The sequence below is a fragment of the Amphiura filiformis genome, chromosome 6 (genome assembly GCF_039555335.1).
Source record: "Amphiura filiformis chromosome 6, Afil_fr2py, whole genome shotgun sequence".
Taxonomy (NCBI): Eukaryota; Metazoa; Echinodermata; class Ophiuroidea; order Amphilepidida; family Amphiuridae; genus Amphiura; species Amphiura filiformis.
The window spans coordinates 55,907,009-55,933,398 of NC_092633.1; the positions used below are offsets into that span (position 1 = coordinate 55,907,009).

At 37.0% G+C, this 26,390-nt stretch overlaps 1 protein-coding gene across 2 annotated transcripts; it reads left to right on the forward strand.

The window, feature by feature from the left end:
• The first annotated feature begins 90 nt into the window (after positions 1-90).
• On the forward strand, positions 91-21,206 carry LOC140155679 (solute carrier family 22 member 15-like). 2 transcript variants are annotated; one of them, XM_072178604.1, is made up of 11 exons: positions 91-239; positions 6,138-6,430; positions 7,566-7,771; positions 8,787-8,916; positions 10,486-10,574; positions 12,864-13,094; positions 13,608-13,742; positions 17,065-17,150; positions 17,989-18,103; positions 18,583-18,658; positions 19,905-21,206. In XM_072178604.1, exons 2-11 carry the CDS (start codon positions 6,194-6,196, stop codon positions 20,031-20,033), a joined length of 1,434 nt encoding a protein of 477 aa, XP_072034705.1. In that variant the 5' UTR covers positions 91-239; positions 6,138-6,193; the 3' UTR covers positions 20,034-21,206. The 2 variants fall into 2 exon arrangements, with proteins under 2 accessions (XP_072034705.1, XP_072034706.1); XM_072178605.1 differs by having other exon boundaries at positions 102-243.
• The last annotated feature ends 5,184 nt before the right edge of the window (positions 21,207-26,390 follow it).

A 26,390-nucleotide genomic window follows, 5' to 3' on the forward strand; every position in this document is an offset into this window, starting at 1 on the left:
GGTTCCCTCGCCTGACTCACTCACTCACATGGGTGACGAGCTGTCGCGCCAAGTCAAGGTTAAAATTGATTGACAGGTAGAATGTTTACACCAATGTCATGAATGTTGTGCACGTTGCAGTTTGAAGAGTTCTTCAACCAAACTCCATACTGATGATACTCGCGTAGTGGCACATTATTTGCAATGGAAATCTCTACCTTGAAAAGACGCCCGCTGTGAATTTACACCCTCAATAAAATGTTGGTATGCTTTCTTCATGCATTGCATGGATGGTCTGTTTATTATGTAACGTACTTACTTAGACAGTTTAAGCTTACCAAGAGTATATACATCATGATGCATGATATACATAGTATACTGCATTGGCGTACGCAGGGGGGGTGTTACGGGTGTGAAACACCCCTTGGTTCTGTCCAAAAAAATAAAAAGGGGGGGAAAAGGGAAAGAAAGAGAGAGGGAGAGAGAGAGAGAGGGAGGGAGATAGAGAGAGAGAAGAGGAGAGGAGGGAGAAGAGCAATGCATAGGGGACATATTATCATAGGCCTATAGATGCCTAATTAACTACCCCCACACAGATTTTTCTCACCCCTATACCCGGCATTGACCTGCAACGTACGTAAATGTGTCGATACATGTTAACACCCCGGGCCCACCCTCACATCATCACACCCCACACCCTACCCCGGCAACGTAGTCCTACAAGGTTTTAATTGTGCAAATTGAGTTCAGGCCCTTTTTTCTGTTTGAAGCAATGATTAAAAATAGTGTAAAAATTAATCACCAAATGGCTTCAATCGGACCTTCATTTTGCAAATTTTTCCAACTTCTGCAGGAGGGGAAAACTCTTGTTCATGAAAGGCTTCATGGACCGCTATTTCACCAATTTTCGGCTTTTTCAAACTAAATTTTTACACACTAATAGTGCCAAAATGGTCCACCAAATCGCCCGGGGGGGGGGTTCTTCGAAAAATTTTGTACGGGGGTGTGCCACGCAGACTTTCGGATGCTGACTTTCTCTATACCTACTTTTTCCTGTTTTTGCTACCCATCAGTATACCAATTTTCAAGAAAAAGCGCCCCCAAAGCGCCCAAATTGGCCATAATTGGGCGCTTTAAAGGCACTTTTTCCAAAATGCGCCCAATTGAGCGCATTGGTCTCCACTGAAAACCCACCCATCGATATACCAAAATCGCTGAAAAGGTATACCCCAAAACCGTGGCACATCCCCGTATACCTTCAACCAGGAAGAACCCCCTCAGACACCCCCTGCGTATTGTGGATAAACAAGTAGCCATTTTTGTTTCTGCTTTCGACATTTACCAATTTGTGTTCAACACAATTTATAGGCCTAAAACTGTAGGGAAAACTTGTTCACGAAAGGCTTCATGGACCGTCATTTCACAAATTTTCGGCTTTTTCAAACTAACATTTACACGCTAATCATGCTAATACTAGTAATAATGCCAAAATAGTCCACCAAATCGCTTGAATTAGGTCTTCATTTTGCAAAAGTTTCTTAATTCTGAGGGGGGCACATCCCCCTCAGACACCCCCCTGCATAGTGGATAAACAAGCAGCCATTTTGCTTAATTGCTTTCGACATTTACCGATTTGTGTTTAACACAATTTATAGGCCTACAATTGTAGTGAAAACTTGTTCACGAAAGACTTCATGGACCGTCATTTCACAAATTTTCGGCTTTTTCAAATTAAATTTGTACACACTAATAGTGCCAAAATGGTTCACCAAATCGCTTCAATTAGGTTTTCATTTTCCAAAAGTTTCTTAATTCTGAGGGGGGCACATCCCCCTCAGACACCCCCCTGCGTCACACAGGCGCGACGGGATGACCGCTACGCGGCCATTTCTTTATTTTAGTATTTTTATCATCACACCCCCCTTGAGAAATTCCTGCGTACGCGCATGGTATACTGCATATTTTTAGAGTTTCTTAGTGGCGATCTGTCTTGAGAACATTATTTACCAGTGACTTTTATGAACGATCCTGATGAATTTGTTCAGAGTTTTTAGTGGCGAGTATATTAAAGCTACATTATTTGAAGAGCATGTTTTGGTGATGTTGGTGCAAACTTTGTGGTGTGGTGGCGTTTATGGAGAGAGGGGTGGACCGTGGATGGGTGTGTGTATGCACTTCCGTTTAATTTCTTGATATTTGTCATTTTGATAGTTAATGAGTGTTATGTTTTAACTTCGATAATATTATAAATATAAATTGGAGAAAAAAGAACCCAAGATATGTAGTAGATGCACTGTCACCTTAACAGTTTCACCAGACCTCCCCAAGGCTACATATGATCATTAATCAAACTTACAAACACTTTCCTCTAAGGGGGGGCAGGGGGGAAATTGCCCCCAGGAAAAAAAAGAGGAAAAGGAGGAGAAAGAGGAAAAAGAGAGGAGAGAGGAGGGGCTGAGAGATGGGGAATCCATACGATATGCAATACCATACGATTATTATCAATAAGCCTGGCAAAATTGTCTATTTGGGCCCCGCCCTCTACCCCCCAAGTGCAGGAAAATTTGGTGGATTTGGGCCCCTGCCCCATACAGGCTTGCCCCTCCCACCCTGGAAAAATCCCAGCTACGCCGCTGAACCACATGTGTATTGTTTAACTACCATTTCGTTTTTATATTAAAATGTATCATTGCAAACAAGCAATGTATTGTATCATTTGTTCTCAACTATAAAACAGGAAGTAACTTTACTGTGGCACATTTTGGGCCGAAAAAAATCAATGTTTTGGTTCTTGTACCCTCCCTCCTCAATTTCTGAGATTTGTCAGATTGTTTTTATTTTCTAGATTTTTCAAATATTTTGGAATGCATTAGGAAAACTTCATACATAGACCTAAATAAGTTGATTAATATTAAAGTAACAAGAATCACTTCCATTCCAAGTCTTTTCGTAGGGGTTTATCCCTCATAATCATTGAGAAGAGAAAAGAAAAGGGACCTTCCTAATAAAGGACTTTCCTAAAGACTAGGAAAAGATTGAAACTACTAACAATGCAAATTTTACATTGACAAAAAAACCCTACCTCATCAGTCCATGAACACTCATCCATGTATAAAATTACCATACCTCGTCCCTGTGTCTCCCTATTAATAATAGGCCTATGATACTAAGTTTAAATTATACCCCTCCCCCAATACCGCTTCACCAAATGTTAGGGTTCAGGTTATAGGCCTATATTTTGAACTCAAACTATTTCCAATATTGGAATGTTTTGTCTGTATGGTGTCAAGTCATAGCTCAAAAATCTGGATTTTATATTATGTCCCATCATTCAGTGAGACATTACACCTTACTGTAGTACCGGGGTATAAGCTTCTATGACCATTATACAAAGATAGGCATTATGGGATATGACATAAACAATGTGTATATTTTGTTTTGGAGAATATTTGCCAAGAAGCCATGTGCTAAAAAAGCTATCTAGGCCAGCATGCATATTAGCCTACACTGGCTATTCAGGCTTGTGCATTTGTATGAGCTTGGAACGGTCCATGGTTTTCCGTGGATTAGTATGTGTTCCTCACAGACCAACCTGGGTAAACAAATGAAATAGTTTATGTTAAGGTGATGCTGACTGAATCATTTAAGACTGAATGTTTTTCCAAATTGAGATGCAGACATCTAGAAAATTCACGCTCATAACACAGAGCTCGAGCATTGCAGTGTTATCCAATCTAATTTATAGCGTCTCTCGCAAATTTTGAGATGTCTGCCCAGGGTCAAACAAAAGTGTTTATATCATATCATCATCATGTTTATATTTTGTTTACGATATACTTTAGTATGTCCAATCTTGCAACATTTGATGCTTACAACTCGCCACTAAGAAACTCGAGAAATATGCAGTATGCAGGTATGCAAAACGAACCTGCCGCACTGTACATACATGATACATGTACAATCACAATGTATTGTATTGTATTGTCAATTTCATGGAATCCTGTTGCTGAGAATCGAGAATTTCACAGAGAAACGTCAGACATGCTTCATAAATCACAGCTGTTATGCTGACTTTATACCACTCGCTCGTTTTTGCAGAAAATCAAAGCCACACAGCACCGCAGTGCTCCAGGATTGGATTGGACGTGCTGTGTTCAAAATTTGTAACGGGCGCCTTAACCCGTTTTGTGATTGATTCATTGGTTGTATTAACCATTTATCGCGACCGTGAAGCCAATCAATGAACGCAACAGCCTTCACATGTATGAAGTGTGATGTGTCCAGACAGGATATAAGTTAAAGCCATATTGTAACATAGCTGAAGAGGACGCCCTCTATATGTTTTTTAATTCTGTTTTTATACTATTGTAATGTACTTTAGTAAACTAAAAAACCCTGCAAAATTCAACATTTTAGGTGCAGTATTTTTGTCAAAATCTGAGATTTTGAATAAACCGTCTGGAAATGTTAGGCAAACGTGTATGCAATATTCATGACCATCTTCTCTGTCATAGCATTAAAACAGTATGTACCCCGTGCAGGACATCACACACATATCAAAAGATCATACTGTAGAACAACCGACGCGACGCATTGGCACTACTAAATTCCAATTTTCTTTGATTGACCGCACGCAAATTAAAAGGGGATACAAATATCTGACAGTAAAAGCTAACATTTTATGGAAAAGAAATTCTAATCTATTTTTATGGAAATGTTACAATATATGGCTTTAAGGCAAAACTTTAATAATGTTTGTTAACACATTTGCTAGTCAGCCAAACTAGTAAAATATTAATATTACACAATTTGCATTGGTCCTGGAGTTTCAATTAGGCCTAAAAAAAAAGATTGCCGTAACCCGACCTACCCTAAAATTATACCCGACCCTAACTTTTTTTCTTTTCTTTTTTTGCAAAAAAATAATAAAATTTAAAAAAAATAAAAATGAATACATTTTTTTAAAAACAAGAAAAGAAATTTACAGCTTAAAAAGTTTAAAAAAAAAAGAATCCCAACCTACCTGTACCCTAATTTGTTTTTATGTTACGCCAATCAAACAATTTTTTGAGGCCTTATTAGAACTAGGACTAGGCCAGTAACATAGCCAGGGGGCGGGTAGCCCGAAACATCATGGCCCTAGTTGTTCCTTCCTCACCATAGAGGAAGTCACAGTGGAAATCGTAGTGACTGAGGTGTGAGTACCTCAGGCTATGGGCGGGCAGAGTGCCCCTGACAAAAAAAAGAATGAAAAAGTGCCCTCCGACAAAAAAATGAAAATCAAGAAGGCGAAGGGGAAAAAAGGGCATGGAGCCTGTCTTCCACCAAAATTCATCCCGATCATGGGCCAAAATAGTGTAAAGTACAAATTTTCCACGCTCTACTTGCGTACATTGTCCCAACAAAGTTCTGTTCACCCAGATCATGGGCCAAAATAGAACAAGAAAACCGGCTACACCCCTGGTCCTGGACTAGGCTTAATGTACATATTTTAGGCCAATAAAAGTACAATTAGCACAAAAGTTGATGAGAGTGAGAAACATCCCACCATCATGACTGTTGATCAGGGCCATAGCAAGCGGGAGGGGGTGGGCAGGGATGCCATGGCCACCCCACTTTTTGATAAATTTGTTATGTTTTTCTTTAAAGCTTTATTTCAATTTTGACGTATATTTGTAATTTGGCCACCCCACATTTATGATTGCCGCCAGTGTCCGTAAATAAGGAAAATATGAAGGTTGTCCTGAGGACAACTAAAGCATAAATTCTGCTTGTCCTCAAAACATTTTGGTTGTCCCCAAAATGTGTCATATTTAAGAGGTAAAATATAGTGGTTGTCCAGAGGATAAGTACATATCTCAATATGGGTGTCCCCAGTGATTTTTGGACAAGAGGATAAATGCTTATTTCAAACACTGATTGCCGCCCCACATTTATCAACCTTGCTATGGACCTGCTTGATCCTGGCTGTCTGCTGTATTAAAGTGAGGATCGTTTATGCATTCTCCATTAGCAAATTGCACCAAATGCATGTGTTTCCGCTAAAATTGTAAATTTAAATGCCATTTTTTTTGCAAAAGTTTGTGGGGCTAAGTACAAAGGTCTACATATCTCAATAATATCATTCAATTGTATAACTATATTTTCTTTTTCCACAGCTGTCAGCTTAAGTAATTTACGGAAGAAGAGCGGTACTTCTGTAAAGAAGGGAGCTATGGATTTTGACACAGCATTAGAAACTGTTGGTGATTTTGGTTGGTCTCAAATCTTTCACTTGGCAGTGTTGATAGTTCCCAACCTGTGTGGTGGTTTCTATACAATATCCAACTCATTTGTGGGAAAAGCCCCTCATTTTATCTGTGCAGAGAAACCAAATGAAGATCCATGTAGTGTTCAACCTCCTTGTCAAAAGTTTGTGTATGATAGCAGTTTTACATCTATTGTTACCGAGGTACATATTACAAATAAAATAAAATAAATAAAATGTAATAAACACCGCCTCTAAATAAATACGATTTTTTGAAAAAAAAGTGACCGCAATGCACATATTTCCAATCCATTGCCATATTGTGTGAGCTTAAAACATGCATCATTGCAAAATTTGCACAGACAAAAAGCTATTCTAAGGGGCTGTGCAATAATTATGAGCCCTGGGGAAGGGGCAATAAATTTTTGGCGAACCGAAAGGGGGGGGGGGGAAGCAATTAAAACACTCTAAAACGGCTTAAAACAGTACAGAAACACTTTAAGGGGGTACTACACCCCTTGATAAATTTGTGTCTATTTTTGCATTTTTCTCAAAAACTAATTACACAGTGGTAACAAAAGTTATGTATATTATAGGGGCAAGGAATCCAATTACTACACTGGAATTTCAGTGACCCAAGACAAGCCGTTCGTTATTTATGATAAGAAATAAGGTACCGTTAGGATGTACCTCATTTACTATCATTATATACTGAACCGCTTGTCTTGGGTCACTGGAATTTAAGTGTAGTAATTGGATTCCTTGCCCCAATAATATACATAAATTTTGTTACCAGTGTGTTATTATATTTTTAAGAAAAATGCAAAAATAGTCACAAATGTACCACAGGGGTGTAGTACCCCCTTAATATCCAAATTTTCCAGGGGGTTAAGATTTTTTGGCAAGCAATATTTGGCAGGCCGAGGGGGGGGCAAGCGATTTTTGGCAGGCTGTTCGGAAGTTTTACCCCTGTGGGCTCATAATTATTGCACAGCCCCTAACTTAAACTTTCATCCAGTTCATTGCCAGAATTATTGTAGAATTTCACTAAGCACATTAGCACATCACATTCTTGCTTTAAAATGTACTTTTTGTAGTATTTACTGCAGTAGCGTAGCCAGTGGGGGGGTGTGATGAGATGTGGTGTGCTTTCTAGATTTAATTGTTTCTCACTTTATTTTTCGCATTTATTTCAACTGTTGTACATGTATGTTAATTTTCAAATGCAACACAGGTGACAATGTTGTGCCAATAAAATCATATAAATATCATATCAAAATGAAATTTTTGTTATTCGTAACTGTTTTACAGTATTGTTTTTGTATTGTTTTGTAAACAGTGGGACCTTGTCTGTGAAAAACAGCAACTTGCAGAGCTAGCACAATCAGCATTCATGATTGGGAATTTTATCGGCTGCCTTATATGTGGCTTTCTGGGAGACAAATTTGGGCGCTTGAATACAGGAATTGTCTGCAATCTATTATGTGTACTGGCACAAATGGCTGGAGCTCATGCACAAACATATGAACAATATGCTGTGAACAGGTAAGGTATCAACTCACAAGACCAAATTTATGCTGGTTTCACAGTGTTATGTCACATGACGCTTTGCTGCTCAATGGTCACTGTGCAGTCGTACCAGGACGGATTTTGACTGTCATTATGAAATCACATAACACATGTGCCACTTGAACACTTCATTAGCATAAAATATGCTTATTCCAAAACTTTTTTTTTTTTAAAGCAAATTTTGAATTTTGACGATTTATGGGGTGTCATGGTTTAACAATTCACAGATTGTCCTATTAAAACCATTTGTTGGCATTTGTAATGTTGGCACTTGGCTTAGCACAACATAGAATTATTCTGTGGATTTTCTTTCACTTTACCTTGGCATTTTGGCTTAAAATGGACAGGAACCCTTCCTGACAGTTACTACTGACCCATTCCATGTCAACTCCAGGGATGTGCACCGCAGCACCTCTTCAATTTTTTTCTTTTTCTGTGTGGTGGTAGATATTGATGAGAAAGTAAAATTCCGAAAATTTGAGCTTCATACTCCATTTCGTTTTCCTGTGGCATCAATTTGAAATTTAGGGGTCAGCATAAAAATGTGTAAATGCTTGAAAGACGACGTTTGGAGGTCCATAAATGTATAAAGGAACCCTTTACAACTTTGAAAAGTATGTATCCTGGGATACTTATTTGTGTAGAATTCAAATCTGGCATCAGAAAACTTGTAACTCATTTTTTATGCTGACCCCCCTAAATTTCAAATTGATGCCACAGGAAAACGAAATGGAGTATGAAGCTCAAATTTTTGGAATTTTACTTTCTCATCAATATCTACCACCACACAGAAAAAGAAAAAAATTGAAGAGGTGCTGCGGTGCACATCCCTGGAGTTGACATGGAATGGGTCTACTAATATTATTTTTGTTAAAAGAAGAAGGAAATTTGAATTTGACAAAAATTTTACAATAATGGCTTTAAAGCCAAAAAGCTTGACATATGACTGCCTGAAATATGATAAATTAAATGTATAAATTGTATGTTTTAGGTTCTTCGTTGGCTTTGCTAGTGGTGGTGCTGGTCTTGTACTAGCTACCATTGTTTTGGAGAATCTGCGTAGTCATTGGAGGAGTGTAGGAGCAACATTACTGTGTGTTTCATTTGCATTGAGTATTTCAGTAAGTATATCACTCAGCTGGTCCAAAACTATACTGCAAACATAAGTATCCAAACACTCAAAACAAAAGCTATTTCTAAAGGACATTAAAATTCAGAGGTGGTCTGGCGAACAACATACCTTAAGCATTATTGGAGTTTGTAGCTGCACTTTACAGCATCTTTCATCACCTTTTGTGTTTTCTGCACCGCACTTGCTCCATTGGGGTGATAATACTCTTGCACAGAGGGATACATCTCACCACAAAGAAGAACTAACTGACAAAATAAAGTAGTTGATTAGATGGAGAACTTTGTTTGGCATATTTTGACACCTTCGGTATGATATGACTTTATTTTCCTAACTTATAGCAATTTGAATAAAAAGAGAGCTTTTCAAAAGTGACAAAAATTTGCATTTACTTTTCTCTCAAAGCATACATTTATTAAACACAGCGGTGAGAGCGTTCATCCATCAGGCTTTATTGAACCTGTAACAAAAGGTAGTAGAAATCACCTTGACTGAGGAAATATCCAAATTTGTCACTTTTGAAACTCTACCTTTTGTCATTCAAATGTGTATAGCGTAGTGGAATAAAATTACATTGTACCAAATAAGGGCTCATATTGAAATTCCCTTACACAGGAAGGTGTGCACCATCCTGCAGCTTTCCTGTGCTAGCCTTCTTTTGTTAAAATCCTGGGCAGGGTGTATCACTGATGCATATAATCCATCCGTTTTATGACCGAGCTTTCCTGAGGCGCGCGCTTAGCGAGGGGAATCCTGCCTTCTTTCTGTGTGAAAACGTGGTAGGGTATTTCAATATGAGCCCTAAGGTATCAAAGTACGCAGAATAAAATTCTCTATCTATTAACTACTTTATTTTGCAATTTTATAGTTTAAGTGTTCAGATACTTTTTGTGTGCATTGCTATATGTGGAAGAGCCATTAGTACAGTAGTATACATTGGTTTACCTCAAGATCAGTAGTGACACAGGTGTGTATTTTGCTGGTCGCAGTATGGAATCGAGTGTGTAAAGTAAATCACGCAGCGCGTACATGAACACATACAAGTGCAGTTTGTTGGCACCCTTCCATTGCAACCACAAAAAAGCATAGACATCACTGCCAAACTTGTGGTGAACCATATTATTACTTTGTAGATCTTTAAATTTTAAATCAATATCACTGCACATAAAGAAGGGCATAATATGGCTGATATCACATTGCATTGTGCTATACACAATCTAGCCAAATTGGTATGCAACAACAGCGTAATATGTCATCAGACTCCGAGTATGTCTAGTGCTATACAAATGAAATAGTTGCTGCAATTATGCTATACAAAATACTGATACCAACTTTTGGTTTATCCTTAGTGTAAGAGAGCACAAAATACTAATAGGATTAGAGTTAGGGTTAGGAATTAGGGTTAGGGTAAGGGTTAGGGTAGGGTTAGGGTTAGGATTAGAGTTGGGATTTGTTTGGTATTCTCTTACACGAAGGATACACCTAAATTTTGCACTGTACTCTATACCAAATAACCAGATTGTAGTAAAACCTTCATCAAGTGTGTTTTTTTCCTTGGCAGTTTACTGCAATGTGGGCATACCGTGTGAGAGAGTGGCGAGCTTTTCTGTGGACCTGCAATATATTTATGCTTCCATTTTGCCTTGTATGGTGAGTAAAAGATGCAAATTATATAGCCAATGCCATAGTGTGACTTGCATCTATAGCCAGTGCCATAGCCAGTGCCATAGTGTGACTTGCATCTATAGCCAGTGCCATAGTGTAACTAACACAGTTTACAGTCGATATTATTTGACAGTTGCATGAAAACTCCAAGATTTGTGAAACCTGTATAGTTCTGCATTGATTGTCCAAAAGCCTGATATAGAGACATGATAAAATTAAATGAATGGGGCATACAAATGCTAAAAGGGACAATTCCATGTGATAAGCATTTCAGTGCAAAAATCTGGCTCAATCAGTGAAGTGGATTCTTTGTTAATTTGATGAGAACTTGAATTGTGACTCACAATATACATACAAGTCTACATAATAAACCATAGGTTTCAGTTTAATTCCTCAAGCAAATTTTCACCCACAGAGCAAGTTAAAGTAGCTATGGACCATGTACTAGGAGGTCCAGGTTCCTAGCTTTATATGAGTTGTGTATTATTGCTCCCCGTATTATATTTATTGCTCCCCGCCATTCCTCCAAAACAGAATTTCCAGGCACACATAGTCATCTACCATGTGTACCTGCATGTCCGTCTCGCCTGTTTTGTTATTGTCTACACATTTCTGGTGTCTCTGTCTTTGCACCATCCATTGTATATAACCATTTGTGTCTAAGGGTGGCCATAGTTCTCTCGAACTTTGCGCTGTTATGGACATCCTTCCATTTCATTGATCTCTTATAATATTAATATTGTAATTTGATTTCATTATGGAAAAATACAAATTGAAACTGAATGTTTGGTGGAGTGCATATAATTATCATGGAAATGGTATTTGTTGGATGTGATTTGAGTGCAGAAAAATGTCATTAGTCCATTCTATACAACCTATGTACAACAGGTGTTGAACATTGAAGCAATATGGTGATAGAACATACACGGTCAATGTTATTGATCAATATTGCGGACCCTAAATGCAGGAGTGGATACAAAATCTACCATTGGGAGTGTACAGTGGTAGATTTTGAATCCGCTCTTGTATCAAGGGTCTTTGATATTGATCAAAAAATTGAATGTGTGGGCAGCATTAGTCATTTCTGGTGCTGTATAGGTTTGTCAAGTTATCTGTATAGCTAATTTGCATTTGTTGGCAGAACCTATATAGTCCTACAATTTAATTACCGTATTGTTTGTAATAAACGCCGGGGGCGTTGCATTTTTCCAAAAGGGGGGCGTTTATTGGAAGTGAATTGTCAGTGAAAAAAGCTTAAAAATCGGGTTCAATTTCCTGATGGTGCTCCTGTTAAAAGGAGGGATTTACGACCATACAAGATGGCGACGCCCACTGAAAATTACAATTTTGTGGGAAATACAACAAAATTACACCTGTAAGGCTGTAAAGTGCATGGAATTAGTGAAATTTTACCATAATTAGGCAATGAAATGGATGGGAGTTGAGTCAAAATAGGTTTTTCCATGCAATTTAGCGATTGTGACTGACATGACTGATGCAAGTTTTAAGCTTACCTACACGATATGGCATGGAAATGTTTGCATTTTTGTCAATTTTTTACAGAAAAATTGGAGGGGGGGCGTTTATTAGAGGGGGAGCGTTTATTACAAACAATACGGTAGTCATTATTCATAACCTCTGTGTATCACACCAAACATGTGTGCAACCCAATCAAATTGCTTGTTAGATGATATACGCACACAATTTTCAATTTCAATTTAGTTTTCAATTCCATTTTATTCATCAATCAATAAAATGAAATCAATAAAACAGATACATACACAATAGAATTATAAAAACACACACGCTGCACACAGGTGCAGAGGGTATCCATCAATGACTTCCATGTGTGACGTAGCAAGGGATTTGCATGTTTGCTTTTGCACTTGAAAATTTCACGCATATGAAACTAACAGGGTTGTTTGATTTAAATCACACCAATTTTAAATCACTGATTTAAATCAACTTTTTCATTTTTTACCATTTTTGATAAATGTAAGTTAATTTTTTCTTAAATTGACTGTATTTATGAAGCCTTCTCATAGGGTCACAGTTTTAATTGCACAACATGTACCTGTTTGTTTGTTTGTTAATTGGTCTGTTATGGACACATGCTTGGTCCATTAAAAATCCATGCACAAGCTAGGCTATAGCTTAGCATATAAAAATCATGCTGGCCCTTTTATTTTTGTAGTGTTAGAAAGATCTTTAAATAATGTGTAATTTCTAATTAGAAATACAATAATTATCATGTGAACTTTTGAACTTTTTCAGGTTTGTGCCCAAATCGCCAAGATGGCTTCTTTCTCAAGGACGTACTCAAGAAGCTGAGGACATCCTCTTTAACTATGGCCATAAAAATGGCAAAATTACAAGCAGAGACAGTGTGAAATTAAAACCTCCAAACGGAAGTAGTGTAAATGCTGAGGTTAAATCTTATGGTGCCATGGATGCCTTTAGGACACCAGAAATGAATAGAAGAATGAAGATACTGCTATGGGGATGGTAAGGACAGGATGTGGTGTGAAAGAAAAGGGGTCTTTAGGTTTGATGGGTGCGTTTAAGATGTGAGAAAGTGGGACAATATGGTGATGTAAGTAAGGGAACAGCTCATTAGTCCGATGGGGGCAAAATTTCCAAATCGTCTTGCTGACAATCCCTAAATATTGTTTGCTGACTAAAATCGTTAATTGTAACCCCCAATTTTTTTCGTCAGTGGGATCAAGAATCTAAAATGTGGGGGGAGGGGGGGCAGGGACACATTTTTTTGGCAATTTTAATGCTAAAATTGGCCAAAATTCAAACAATTGCTGGCATTATAGCTTCGTCAATTTTGTCGCGCTATAATTTTCCTCCTGTATTTACATTACAGCCTTTTGTCCTGGTATTTCGAGTTGGGTGGGGCACATGTAGCTATGCCTCTGATATTTTGAAGTATATTTTATTATAAGTATACCAAAAATCTGTGGTAAGAATTTGAAATTCCTACATACTAACACATATGATTGTTTATTTCAGGGGTACATGTGGTCTTCTCTATTATGGATTGACAGTAAGCTCTAGTAATCTTGGAGGCAATATGTATGTTAATGTTGCTATGTCTGGTTTAGTGGAAATACCCAGTGCATTTATATCATCATTTCTGTCTAATAGGTAGGTATAGAGCATTGGAAGTACATGTAGGTTATCAAGAATAAAAATGGTTACAAAGGGCCATTAGTCAGAAAACCCCATAACTTAGTTATACACCCTAAGTTAACCCTTATCCTAACCTACCCCTAAACTTCACTCTAACCCTAACATATGGGTCAGTCCATGTCGAAACAGATTGAGTGTACACCCACCCTCTTGGATTTTGCTCTCCTTTGGCTCAGGGGTACCTTTCATGGATCCCTAGGTGAGGTCACAAGAAAAAATTCAAATTCCATTTCGTTTTGCGAATGGCGGGCAATCAAAGTTTGGCGACCTCGACCAAAATTGTGAATTTAAGGGGTCCAAATGACAAAGTGCTCTCTTTGAGGGGCACTTTCTTCTTAATTGAATCAGTTGTGATCCTCTTTTTGAATGTGGTCACTCACTGGCTGTGTCTGAAATACCTAATGCCAAAAAAGATAGATTTGAATTTCGTTGGGATTTCAGAGGGGTCAAAATCAACACTTCGTACTGTTCAATCAAATTATCTTGATTTTGAAGGACCCATGATAATGTCACAGTGCACTTATAGGTCCTAATTATGTTCAGAATGGATTAACCATATGCCAATGTCTATGAGCAATTCAAAAAAAGAGAAATTTCTAGACCCCTACAGAATTTTAGGCCACCCCTAAAGTGGTTCAGCCACAAATGGCACTTAAAGTCGGCAAATTTTGACCCCTAATAACTTTAGGTGTACACCAGATATGAATTTCTAGTCTTTTGCATCTGAAAGAATGTAGTTTAATGTTACTAGGAACATAAGATTTGTTTTGTATTTTTGTGTTTTAGTATTAAGTTGACGCTTTCAAGAAGAGTCATTTTTGCCGAACATACCATGCATACAGGATACGGTACAAAATGCCAATTTTAGTATGATATTTTTTATATTTTGATCACTTTATAGCCATTTGTATTATTTATCCTGATATTTCAAGTTGCTCTTGAGTCAAGTAATAAGAAAAACTACTTTCTAATCCTCTGTATGGATTTTAAGGGGTCAAAAATGCACTTCCTGGCAACGATGCACATGCAAAGTACAGGTTATGGGGGTCAAATTTTCAGAATGCTCCCAATTATGTCAAGTAATATATCAAATTACTCATATGGTCAAAAAAAAACAAAAAATGTATAGTTTTTATGTGTCAGACCTTTCAGGAGGGCGCTATGACGAAAAATGTTCATAGGTCAACGACCTTTTTGAAAGTATAAAAACACAAAAAATATAAAACAAATCTTATGTTCCTAGTAACATTAGACTACATTCTTTCAGATGCAAAAGACTAGAAATTCATATCTGGTGTACACCTAAAGTTATTAGGTGTCAAAATTTGCCGATTTTAAGCGCCATTTGTGGCTGAACCACTTTAGGGGGGCCTAAAATTCTGTAGGGGTCTAGAAATTTCTTTTTTGAATTGCTCATAGACATTGGCACATGGTTAATCCATTCTGAACATAATTAGGACCTATAAGTGCACTGTGGCATTATCATGGGTCCTTCAAAATCAAAGATAATTTGATTGAACAGTATGAAGTGCTGATTTTGACCCCTCTGAAATCCCAAATCGAAATTCAAATCAATCTTTTTTGGCATTAGGCATTTCAGACACAGCCAGTGAGAACCACATTCAAAAAAGAGGGTCACAACTGATTTAATTAAGAAGAAAATGCCTCTCAAAGAGAGCGCTTTGTCATTTGGACACCTTAAATTCCCAATTTTGGTCAAGGTCGCCAAACTTAGATGGCCCGCCATTCGAAACTAAATTGAATTTGAATTTTTTCAGACCTCACCTAGGGGTCCATGAAAGGTACCCTGAGCCAAAGGAGAGCATAATCCAAGAGGGTGGGTGTACACTCAGTCTGTTTTGACATGGACTGACCCATATGTGACACGATCTGGTCCATGGGGGCCAAAGGAGGCATTTTTGAAAATTGAGTTACTCTAATTATTATAAACGTACAATAAGCTATCATTTACTGAAAACACCAAAGGTCTAGCATACTCGGTTCTAAAGTTATGAAGTTTTTTTATGTCTATTTTCTTATGTATTTTATTGTTTTTTAATCCATATTTTTACCTTTATCTCAGTTTCAAATTTGCCGCCTTTGGCCCCCATGGACCAGATCGTGTCACATATAACCTAAGCCCTAATCCTGACCTAAACATAGCCCTAACTCTAACCCAAAATCCTAACACTAACTCTAATCCTTTCACCAGCACTAACCTTAACCCTAGTGATATCCCTAACCTTATCCATAACCCTAATCATAACATAAAATACCCTAAACCCTAACTGGAATTCTTTTAGGACTAATGACCCTTTAGACTAATCGGCTGTGCTCAGAAACACATCCGTATTCATCATATAAGCAGGTTTCATGTACACCACAGGTCACTAGCCCTGGAGGCACAACAACGATATTGGAGCACGTGAAAATGAAATATCACCCACAGAGTGCTAGTATTCCTTACAAAGCATGGGTTTGAATGACGCGCCAAAGATTCACAGAGGGTGATAATAGTTTGTTTGTTTTCCAGCACACTTGACTGACTCTCAATGCTGGTCATTTTTATCAACCTTTTAACCTTTCGTGCAAGCACCCTATTGAATGCTGATGTGATTTATAGCTAATAGTTAGATATAGAGCATTATAAGACTTCATGTAAGCTGTCAAGAATGAAAACATCTGTATTCATCATGTTGAATATTGATATGCCTATAGCTTTGGCTTTTATGAAGTTTAGAAGTAGTACCCATGCTTAAAGTAATTCTGTCATTTTATATGGTCTGCTTTTTCATCTCAGATAGACCTGGACTTCAGAGTTGTAGAACAATTCACAGTTCTTTTAAATGTTTTATTACAAACACTGTGCCTCTCACCTAATAGATTTGTGTGTATAAATAACAAAATTCCTTCAATCCTTTTAATTTACTTGTTGCAGGTAATGGCATTTTGAATGTGAATATTTGTGACATGCTACCACGAAATGAGTGAAGTCAAAAGTTGGTAGTTTTGAGACATCCTGGCTGCTGAGTTGATGTGGTTGTTTGCTGCGCATCCTTACAAGCCAGTAGTATGTCTTTTGTGAATGGCCCATTGCATCCCCATTCACAAAGGACATACAGACATACTATTAGCTTGAACAGGAGTGTATGAAACAAAGAACACCAACGCACAGCCAGGATGTCTCAAAACTACCAACTTGCAACTTAATGCTCATTTTGTGGTAGCAGATCACATATGCCAGGTGAATTGATTTCTTGATTCACTTATTTTTCAGAATTGGTCGTAATAGGACTATAGCTGGTTCTATAGGTTTAGCAGCAGTAGCTTGTCTAGCTATAGTAATGTCTTCAACAAATTCAGGTGGGTTATACACACATTAGTTTACCCTATATCTTCTTGATAACCCTGATAGATGAAAAATCGACTGCTCAGTGCCAGAAGTTGGTAAGTGCAATTATAGCTGCCATGTGTAGCTTGCATGTGTAGATGAGTACCATAAACTGTGTGTAAATTGCCAAATGTTCACAGGGCAGCTATTGCACTTACCCACTTCTGGCACTAAGTAGTCGAAATGCCATTTCATATAGTTGCACGCCCGCACTTGCAACAGTATTATGCGTGTTTTACAACTTACCTTAGTTATACATGTATCTTGGTGTACATCAAGCATCCAGTAGATCTAATATTTAAGAACAGGTTAATATGCCTACTGGAAATGAATTTGCAACCTCTGGAGTTAATCAGGTATTTGATTGGTCACATTAAATTGACAAATGATGGGGGATTGCGAACACCACAAACATACAAACCACACACATACCACCCCACCCCACCCCACGCACACACCCCAACACTACTGTGTGTGTTTGCTGCCAACCGCGGACATTGTGTATGGTGTTTTCATCACCTAACTGTGGACTAAAATGGCGAATTGTTTTTGTGTATGATACAAAACAGAATTTTACCCATCAACTGCTGACTGTATTCTTTACACATATGGTCCTTGGTTTTGAGCAAGTATCACTCAAATGCATTTAGCATGCATTTAAGGGTCTATTGCAACAGTTTGAAAACAAGGATGGTCCTTGGTTGCAGGTAAGTCCACAGTTTTAGAGTGGAAACTCTTGTGTGTGTCCTCCTTTGCAGGCAAACACAGATGCGCATACAATCTTACAACTATGTATTTGTCTCATTTTAGATGGAGCGATGACAACATTTCAAACTTATTGTGCAATGACAGCCAAATTTGGTGTGGCAGCAGCATTTAGTCTACAGGGTCTATACAGTAGTGAATTAATACCAACAGTAATAAGGTAAGCTCCTATCTTAGTTATTTTATTTTTGATAGGCAAATCCAGAGAATCACATCACATCGTAGAAACGAGACTACCAGTTCCCGTGGGAGATGCAATGAGCCTGGAAAGCACCTGTGATCAATATGGCATACCCTGCTATCGAAAGCTAAGAAACGTGAGTTTTATTCTTTGGATTTGCCTATCAAAAATAAAATAATTGTTACGAACAATCCTACAGATGAAACTTTTCAGTCCTATCTTAGTGTTGTTGTCGTCAATCAACTCATCTGAGTATTTGAGACATTCCCGATAATGTTGTGGACTGGGTTCCTTGTCAAGCATGTGGTATGTCTTGTGTAATAAATGGTTGTTTACATTTGCAGATTTGACAACATTTTGTCTGCTTTGTTGTCAAAAATGAAATTATTTGGTTTGACTGAATAATATGTACGTACATATATTATTTTGACTAACCAGATCATTTTCTTCCTTACTAGGAATATTGGCACTGGATTTTGTTTCATGGCATCTCGTGTAGGTGGTATCCTTGCACCAGTATTAATAGCATATTGTGTAAGTATAGATCAATTACAATAAAAGCCAGATATAAAAATACTAGTCCGCATGTGATGATCTTATCAATCAAACTCCCCACACCCTGTGATTGGTTAGTAGAACTTAAAATGGAGCTTGATTCATCTGGTGCTTACATCAGAGAAAAGGAATTGTAGAAGTGGTGCACGGTGTCAGTTTTTTAACCTGATTAAAAGCAACTTTTCTAGGGGGTGTTGACATGATACCTCACGAAGACCTAACTTTTGAGACGGTTTGCATGTTCGAAGGTGCAAAACAACTAACCGCATGACGCACTGATTTACGCTGCATTCAGACATTTCAATCATCACAACAACTGGTAAACAGATTCTGAGTTTGATTAATAGGTGACGTCAGGTGTGAACTAGTATTTTTAATTCAGACTTTTATTATACCTCGTCACTTAAAGGCCCATTCAGTAGTCTCAGTGTTTAAAAAAATGTGTGTAAAGTGCCTAAAAATGAAGGATAGGTCATTGAAATTATCATTAGGTATTGTTTAATTGAAAAATTGCCTGAAATTGATGAATGCTAGATGACTATGGTATATACTGTCCCTGTATAAATCGAGAAGTGTCCAATGCAATTCGTAGAGCACAGGGAGCAACAATAGCAAAAACGTCTTTACACTGCAAAAAAGTCGACAATGTCATCCTTTAAAAGCTATTATAAACAAAATGACCAATTTGTAGATTTATTTTTGAGTATATAAAAAACTGGAGGGTCTTTAAAAGAAATTAATATTTGGGCCTAAAATGTAAATTGTAATACAAGCTTATATATAAAAGGTATTGATGTGAACAATTGACCTTATCTAACATGTCTATCCAAAGCTCAATTTCTTTGACCAAATATCTTATTCCAAAATGTTCAATATATAAATTTTGAGTTTGGTTTCTCTGAAAATATTTGGATAAAAATGTTAGTCTTCTTGACCATTCACATATTTCCATTGATATCTACATCCAATATATGCATCTGAAGATGAGTTTATTTGATTGTTTATGATTCTTAGGTGGCACAGGACACACGTCACATGATGTACAAGGCTGACGAAATTACTATGCTGAAAGCCTGTTCAAAATAGATGGTTATCAATTACAAATTTAAAAACAACATACAGTGGAGTTTGATGTTGATCTCTAACGGTTTAGAATAATATACCCCCCTCCCGCCGCTTAGAACCATTGTATTGATCAGATATAATAACATTGTTTTCCTTACAGAGTGGTGTTACAGTGTACTTTGTCTATGCCTTGATGTCAGCAGTATATTGTCTGACAGTATTGACACTTCCAGAGACATTAAACAAACCAATGCCAGAAAATATTGATGATGTGGAAGCTCCGGTATGATCAGGTGCACTTGGAGGGTCAAATTAATCGTTTGACATGTTCTTTTTTTCTCCTTTACCTTGCTTGTTTGCTTTATGTATGACTGCTTTATCAGCTTGGTGAAGGCTTTGACTAGCTTAACCTGTTGAGGTACCCATTGGGAGGAATTGGACCAAAACAAACATACAAACAAAGCCAGGCACAAAAACTGTTTTTAAATAGTTAATTTTAAAATAACACATTTTTGTGCCTGGCTTTTTACTTGTGCTTTACATGTGCTTTGATTCCGCACGGCAAATATTACACATTGTATATGTGACCAAATCAAGCAAAGTGGGGACAATGTTGTCCAAGTTGTCTTTGAATCATGAATTGTCAAATTCTTATGTTTTTTATTGTTTCAGTGTGTCACATGTCACATTTTAATGAGAGTTACATCAAATTAAAGCTGCTTTATTAAAAGGTCTTTCTTGTGATACAAAAAAATGACTTTTCACAAGATTGTCTGCATTCTGCTTGACTGTGTTTTAAATGTTTTTAAGTGGAAAAACAACTTATTTGACCAAATAGGATCATGTCACATGAAAATATTTTAACGGGGAAAAAAAACAAACATTTTAACAGGTATTTTTCTATTAGTATAGAATATACATTATGAGAAGTATTACAAATTACAATATTTTCCAAAGACCTTTCACACTGGCCGACAGACCTTGTTATTTAAGAAATAGATCACCCGATGCAACACAGATTGATCGTCAAATGAGGGGCTGATGTGATGATGACATGATTCAATTAGCCAGTCAGAACCAGACTTAATGTTTACGCCATAAACTCAAGTTTAACTGTGCCAAATCGGGCAGTACGAAAGATCTTTGCAAATAGGTGTAGATCAATGTTTGGTTTGTAGATCAAATAACAGATGTGCTAAGAACAGCTTTGTCCAAAAAAAGTATTATTAGGGCAACTCAGGCTCTGTATAAATGAAGCCCCCGTGTATATATGTGGCGTGTCATGTCAAAAGGAGACACTTTTGGGCAGGATCGTAAATGGAGAAATAGCCAAAAAATCTGCCGGTGGGTGATTTTTTTCACAATTTGGGTTTGTTGCGAATTTGTGATGTTGTTAATGTTAAAAATATTGTCTGATAGTTTCAGACCGGAATATAACTGGCATCCTGTATTTTTTGAGACATTTTTTCAAGGTAATTCCTACTCTCATCATTGTCAATAATATTTTTAAAGGCCGATATCTCGATTTCCAATTTTAAAATACCATAACTTACAAACTCAATATCTTCGCTTAGGAATGTCTGATTTCATTGGGGAAAACGGCGTTGTGGAGCAATATATCTCCATATTTAAGATATGTAAAAACCTCAAAATTGATAACCTGCCCAAAAGTGTCTCCTTTTGACATGACACGTCACATATAAAGCTATGGAACACTGCCATGTTGAATGGGGAGTGAAATAGTGTACCACTGGCATTTATCAGTGGCATTTGTATCTTAAACCAAAGTTTGTATGTAATGCTTAGCTTGTGTTATGGGTAAAATGCATCATTTGCAGGATGCAAACAAGGACACCGAATCAGAATTTTGCCTGGTGAATAGTAATGGTGTTATGAATTTGGCAGATGGCCGAATCAGGATTAGTCTTCTTGGTGAATTCATGTTACGGATTCTAGATGGCAGCATATCAAATTTTTTAACAGTGTTCAGTGTGAAGTAAGCGGAAGAAGGCTGCATACAGGGTTAGCTAATGGTGCGGCTCAGTACGGTCTAAGATTATCACCGTTAAAAAATTGATATGCTGCCCTCTTGAGCTAAAGCGTTAATTCTTTGTTCGCCAATCCAAAAATAATTCATGCGTAACATCATGAATTTACCAAAAGCCGAATACAGATTTTACTGTCTGTCAAATTCATAACGATGAGTACAATCAAATGATTGACACCCATCAGTGTGAAGTGAGTATGAACAAGTTGACTACATCACAAAATGCAACATAAGATATACCTAATTTGTAGATTCATGTTGTAAAATTACCTTAATTCTGGTCATTTCAAGAATATCTGTTGCCTTTTGAAGAAGAATTCTTTTCAACACACCAAAACTGGGGTACCAACCATTTTGATACTGCATTTATAGTATCATATATGTACAATGTAGTCATATATTTGCTATGTGTGTATTTGAAATTGACTCAGTATATGAAGAGCTTGTTTCCAAATCATGTTAAGTCCACAACCACATGTTTCTCATTTACTTGTGTGATACAATCATAATTACTTTGACAAGTTTGACATTAGCAGCATTGAGTTGTACCAGTAACAAGCCATTATTTACCACAACAATGCTGCTGAACAATATGGAGACTATTGTTCTCATTTGGGAACCAAAGGCCTCACACATCATTGTTGACCTATAGCATCACAACCCATTGCAATATCGCATATAGGTAAATGAGAAACATGTGTTTGTGGATAACATGGTTTGGAAACAAGCTCTTCATATAATGACTACTCTGCTTGAATGGTTTTAATTATGTAGATTGATAGCTATATCATTCCCATTTTATATCTTCATGACCAAACCAAACAAACTCAATCGGGTTCCTAGATGGCCCAACAACACATTCAGGATGATCACAAAAATAAAAGAAGTGGGCCCAGGTTGATCAAAGTTCACTTCACATGTGCCAAAAATTGAAGTGGCTTATACCAAAGAAAAAGGATGTTATCTATCATATGGTTATGAATTCAGCAGACAGCCAAATCCATATTTGGCTTTTGGTAAATTCATGTTACGCATGAATTATTTTTGAATTAGGGAACAAGGGATTAACACTTTAGCGAAAGAGGGCAGCATATCAAGTTTTTATTTATCATTGCAACCGTACTGCACTGCACCGTTAGCTAACCTTGTATGCTGCCCTCTATCACTTACTTAAAATTGATATGCTGCCATCTAGAGCTGAAACGCTTGATCCCTTTTTCTGTAATTCAAAATAATTCATGTGTAATATGAATTTATCAAAAAGACAAATCCGGATTCTGTTGTCTGCCAAATTCAAACTATATGTGATGCGATCAAGCAAAATCAGTCGGAACTTGGAAATATTAGATTTTCAGTATAGTATAGGATAGTAAAAAGCATTTACAAAGCTGTATTTTGCAGAAAACCCTATTGAAATTGAACAACCAGTTCTAAAGATATGAGCAATTAAAGACTTTCCAAAACAAAGAAAATCAAAAGAAGTATTTCCTTTGTTTGGCTATATCTCAAAATCAATATTTCCGAGTTCTGACTGATTTTGCTTGATCACATCACATATGATGTACATTTTTGAGCTATTAGCAAAAAGGATAAATGTACATGTACTGGTAAGGGTTCTGTAAGGGATTTAAGGGTGACCTGAGCTGCTGCTCTATTATCAATTATTTATCGGTAGTCGGTGGAAATAAGCCCATAAAAATGAAATGTGAAGACTTTAATGTTACGTTGGTCCACATTTGTGACACATTATCTGATTACAGGCTCACAAATCAACATGTTTAATGTCATGTATTGATGATGAAGTCAGCATTTAGTCTGCTATAGGGTCTACAACTTATAAGTCCCCCCCTAAATACTTTTTAAAATAAATCGAAAAATATTTGACGAAATGCAAATGTGTAAAAAGATATAAGTAGCCTTATTTGTTTTACACATATGGACCAAATTATAGCGTCACACATCATTGCGTTCAGTCACAATGGATCATTATGTAAAACAGAGACAGTTTTGAACAGTGTTAAAAGTGGCATCTTAGTCCATAGGAATCAGATCTCAAACAATGCAGTAGGCCAGGCCTATTCATGTGTTTATTAAAGAAAACCTGACTGCTATGGACTCAGGTGCAACTTTTAAAACGGCCTCTTTTCTTACACAATCAACCAATGATGTGTGACGCTATAAATTGGTCCACAGGGGTAAAACAAATAGGACTATACATATCTTTTTACATTTTTATATTTCGTAAAATATTTTTCGACTTATTTTAAAAAGTATTTGGGGGAACTTATAAGTTGTGGACTGTATAGTTTGTGGGACTAGCTGACCCACCCCAGTCTGCGTTACTGATTTTAGTAGCTCACAATTTCACAGGGCCCACAGGATAGTGTATCAGCTAGCTTGCAGTGATTTTCACAGCTATTGGTCCTAACCTTATATCCAACACTATATCAAGGTAAATATTTATGGGAAGGAATACCTAGTATTGATTGCAGAGTAACTATGAAAGTTTTATAAGAAAAGCTGCTGTATTTGATATCAAACAAAAAAACAAAAACAAAAAAACCCTCTAAATTGGATGCTGAAAATTCCACTTTGCCAAAAAATTGCTTTTGTTAAAGAAAGTTAAATTCAAGCCATAACCAGTAATGAATTCTTTTTTATGAACAGTATTATTGTACCTGGGTCTGTAAAGGTGTGTGTTAGGGAGGGTGTCTGTGAGAGAGAGGGTGGGTATTTGTAAACTCTGGCAAACACAAGAGAAATCTTTGCAACAGAAGCAGCAGACATCTACTATTTCTGAACAGTGTTACTAGATCAAAAACAGTATCAACAGGCATAACACCAAAAAAAAATAATTATGAGTTGTAGTGTCAGTATGCACTTGGATATTGAAAACTTACAGGGTGCACGGTTAAGTGAATAAAATTTAAACTTTAGTCCGCAGTTATTTGGTGAAAACTCTATGTTTGCCCGTGTTTAGGGGTAGGGTGTGTGTGTAACAGGCATGAGAATTTTCAGGCTTTTACCTGTCCAAATTTATGCATTTTTCTCCAGCTGTTTTGGGCCTTATAAGGTCAAATTCACACACTTTTTAGGTAATTTTCAAAAAAGCCATTCTCATGCATGGTGTAAATGTAGTCAGAAATCTGTTGGTGTGTATAAGAATTATTTTGTGGGTTCATATGAACTTTTTCTTTTGAGTTGGAAACTTTAAAAACTTAGTATACAATGCTTTTTGTGGTGGTGTTGTTAATTTTTAATCAACTATGAATGATTTGTATAAAATATGTATATTGACTCATTTATTTTTATATATGCAAAGTTGCAAACTGTACATTCCAGTGGGTAATGTAATCCTTAACCCCATGGGCACTACTGCTTTTCTTACAGTACCTCTGATTGGTTGGTTAATTACATGATATACAGGGGCGGATCCAGGAATTTTTGATAGAGGGGGCGCCTTTTGGAAAAAAAAAAAAAAATGGTGTTAAGGGGGTTACCCCCTCGAAAACTCAACGGTTTTGGCCCATTGTTTGCTGTTCATGGCGAATTTGTTCATTTTTTTAAATTTCTTTCATATTTTGTATTTTTAAGTTAGGCCGGCGCCTTTTGCTTCTCAAAAAATAGAGGGGGCGTGCGCCAGCTGCGCCCCCCCTAAATCCGCCCCTGATATAATCATCTGAGTAACCAATTATAACATACAAGAGAAAATCTATACAACCTTTGTATACTTGAATATGATCCGTGTTAGTTCTTACAATTTAATAAGGTAAGGTATTGCCTTCCTTACAGTGTCCCGAATTGGTTAATTATGTGATAATCATCTAACTAACCAAACAAAATGGAGCTTTTAGATTTCTTAACAGTTTCAAGTTTAATCCCTTCAACCTATATACTGACTATAATTTGTATCATATCTCTGATTGGCTCAATATATGATATACCCTTGTTTGTAACCAATCAAAATGGTTCTTAGAGACAGATAATCTGACCGGTAGTGTCCACGGGGCTAATTGAATTCAGTAATCATGGTGGTGCTAGTAAATTTTTATTGACATTATTTTGCAGTGTGAAAAGTAACATTAAGTATTTTATTGTAGAATACTGGGGTGTATAGTGTATTCACAGCTTAGTAGGCTTTGGGGGCATTCACTAAAAATTGGTGACGGGGATGTGCGGCCACATTGAAATCTCTAATCTCTCTCTGTAAGACCCCTATTTTCTGTCCACACATCCCTTTTACATCCAAAGTCGAGTGCCTCTCCCTCCGGATCTGCAGGTTCCCAGCAAACATTTTGTTGTGTCAGTGCAATAATGACAATGTGATGCGTATCACTTGTTGGGAGTGAAATTGTTACAAAATAATGCATGCATACTGAGATGTTGATGCATCTAATGCACGAGCCCCAAAGGGGGAGTGCATTAGATGCATCAACATCTCAGTGCAAGTGCATTATTTTGTACAATTTCTCCAGAAACAAGTGATACGCATTTATTAACCTATTTCATACACGATTAAAAAATAGTCTAAAAATCTTGTAATTTTCGCTACTTTTATAACAAAATTGTCATTAAAAATGTTGGAAAATGCAAGCAAAT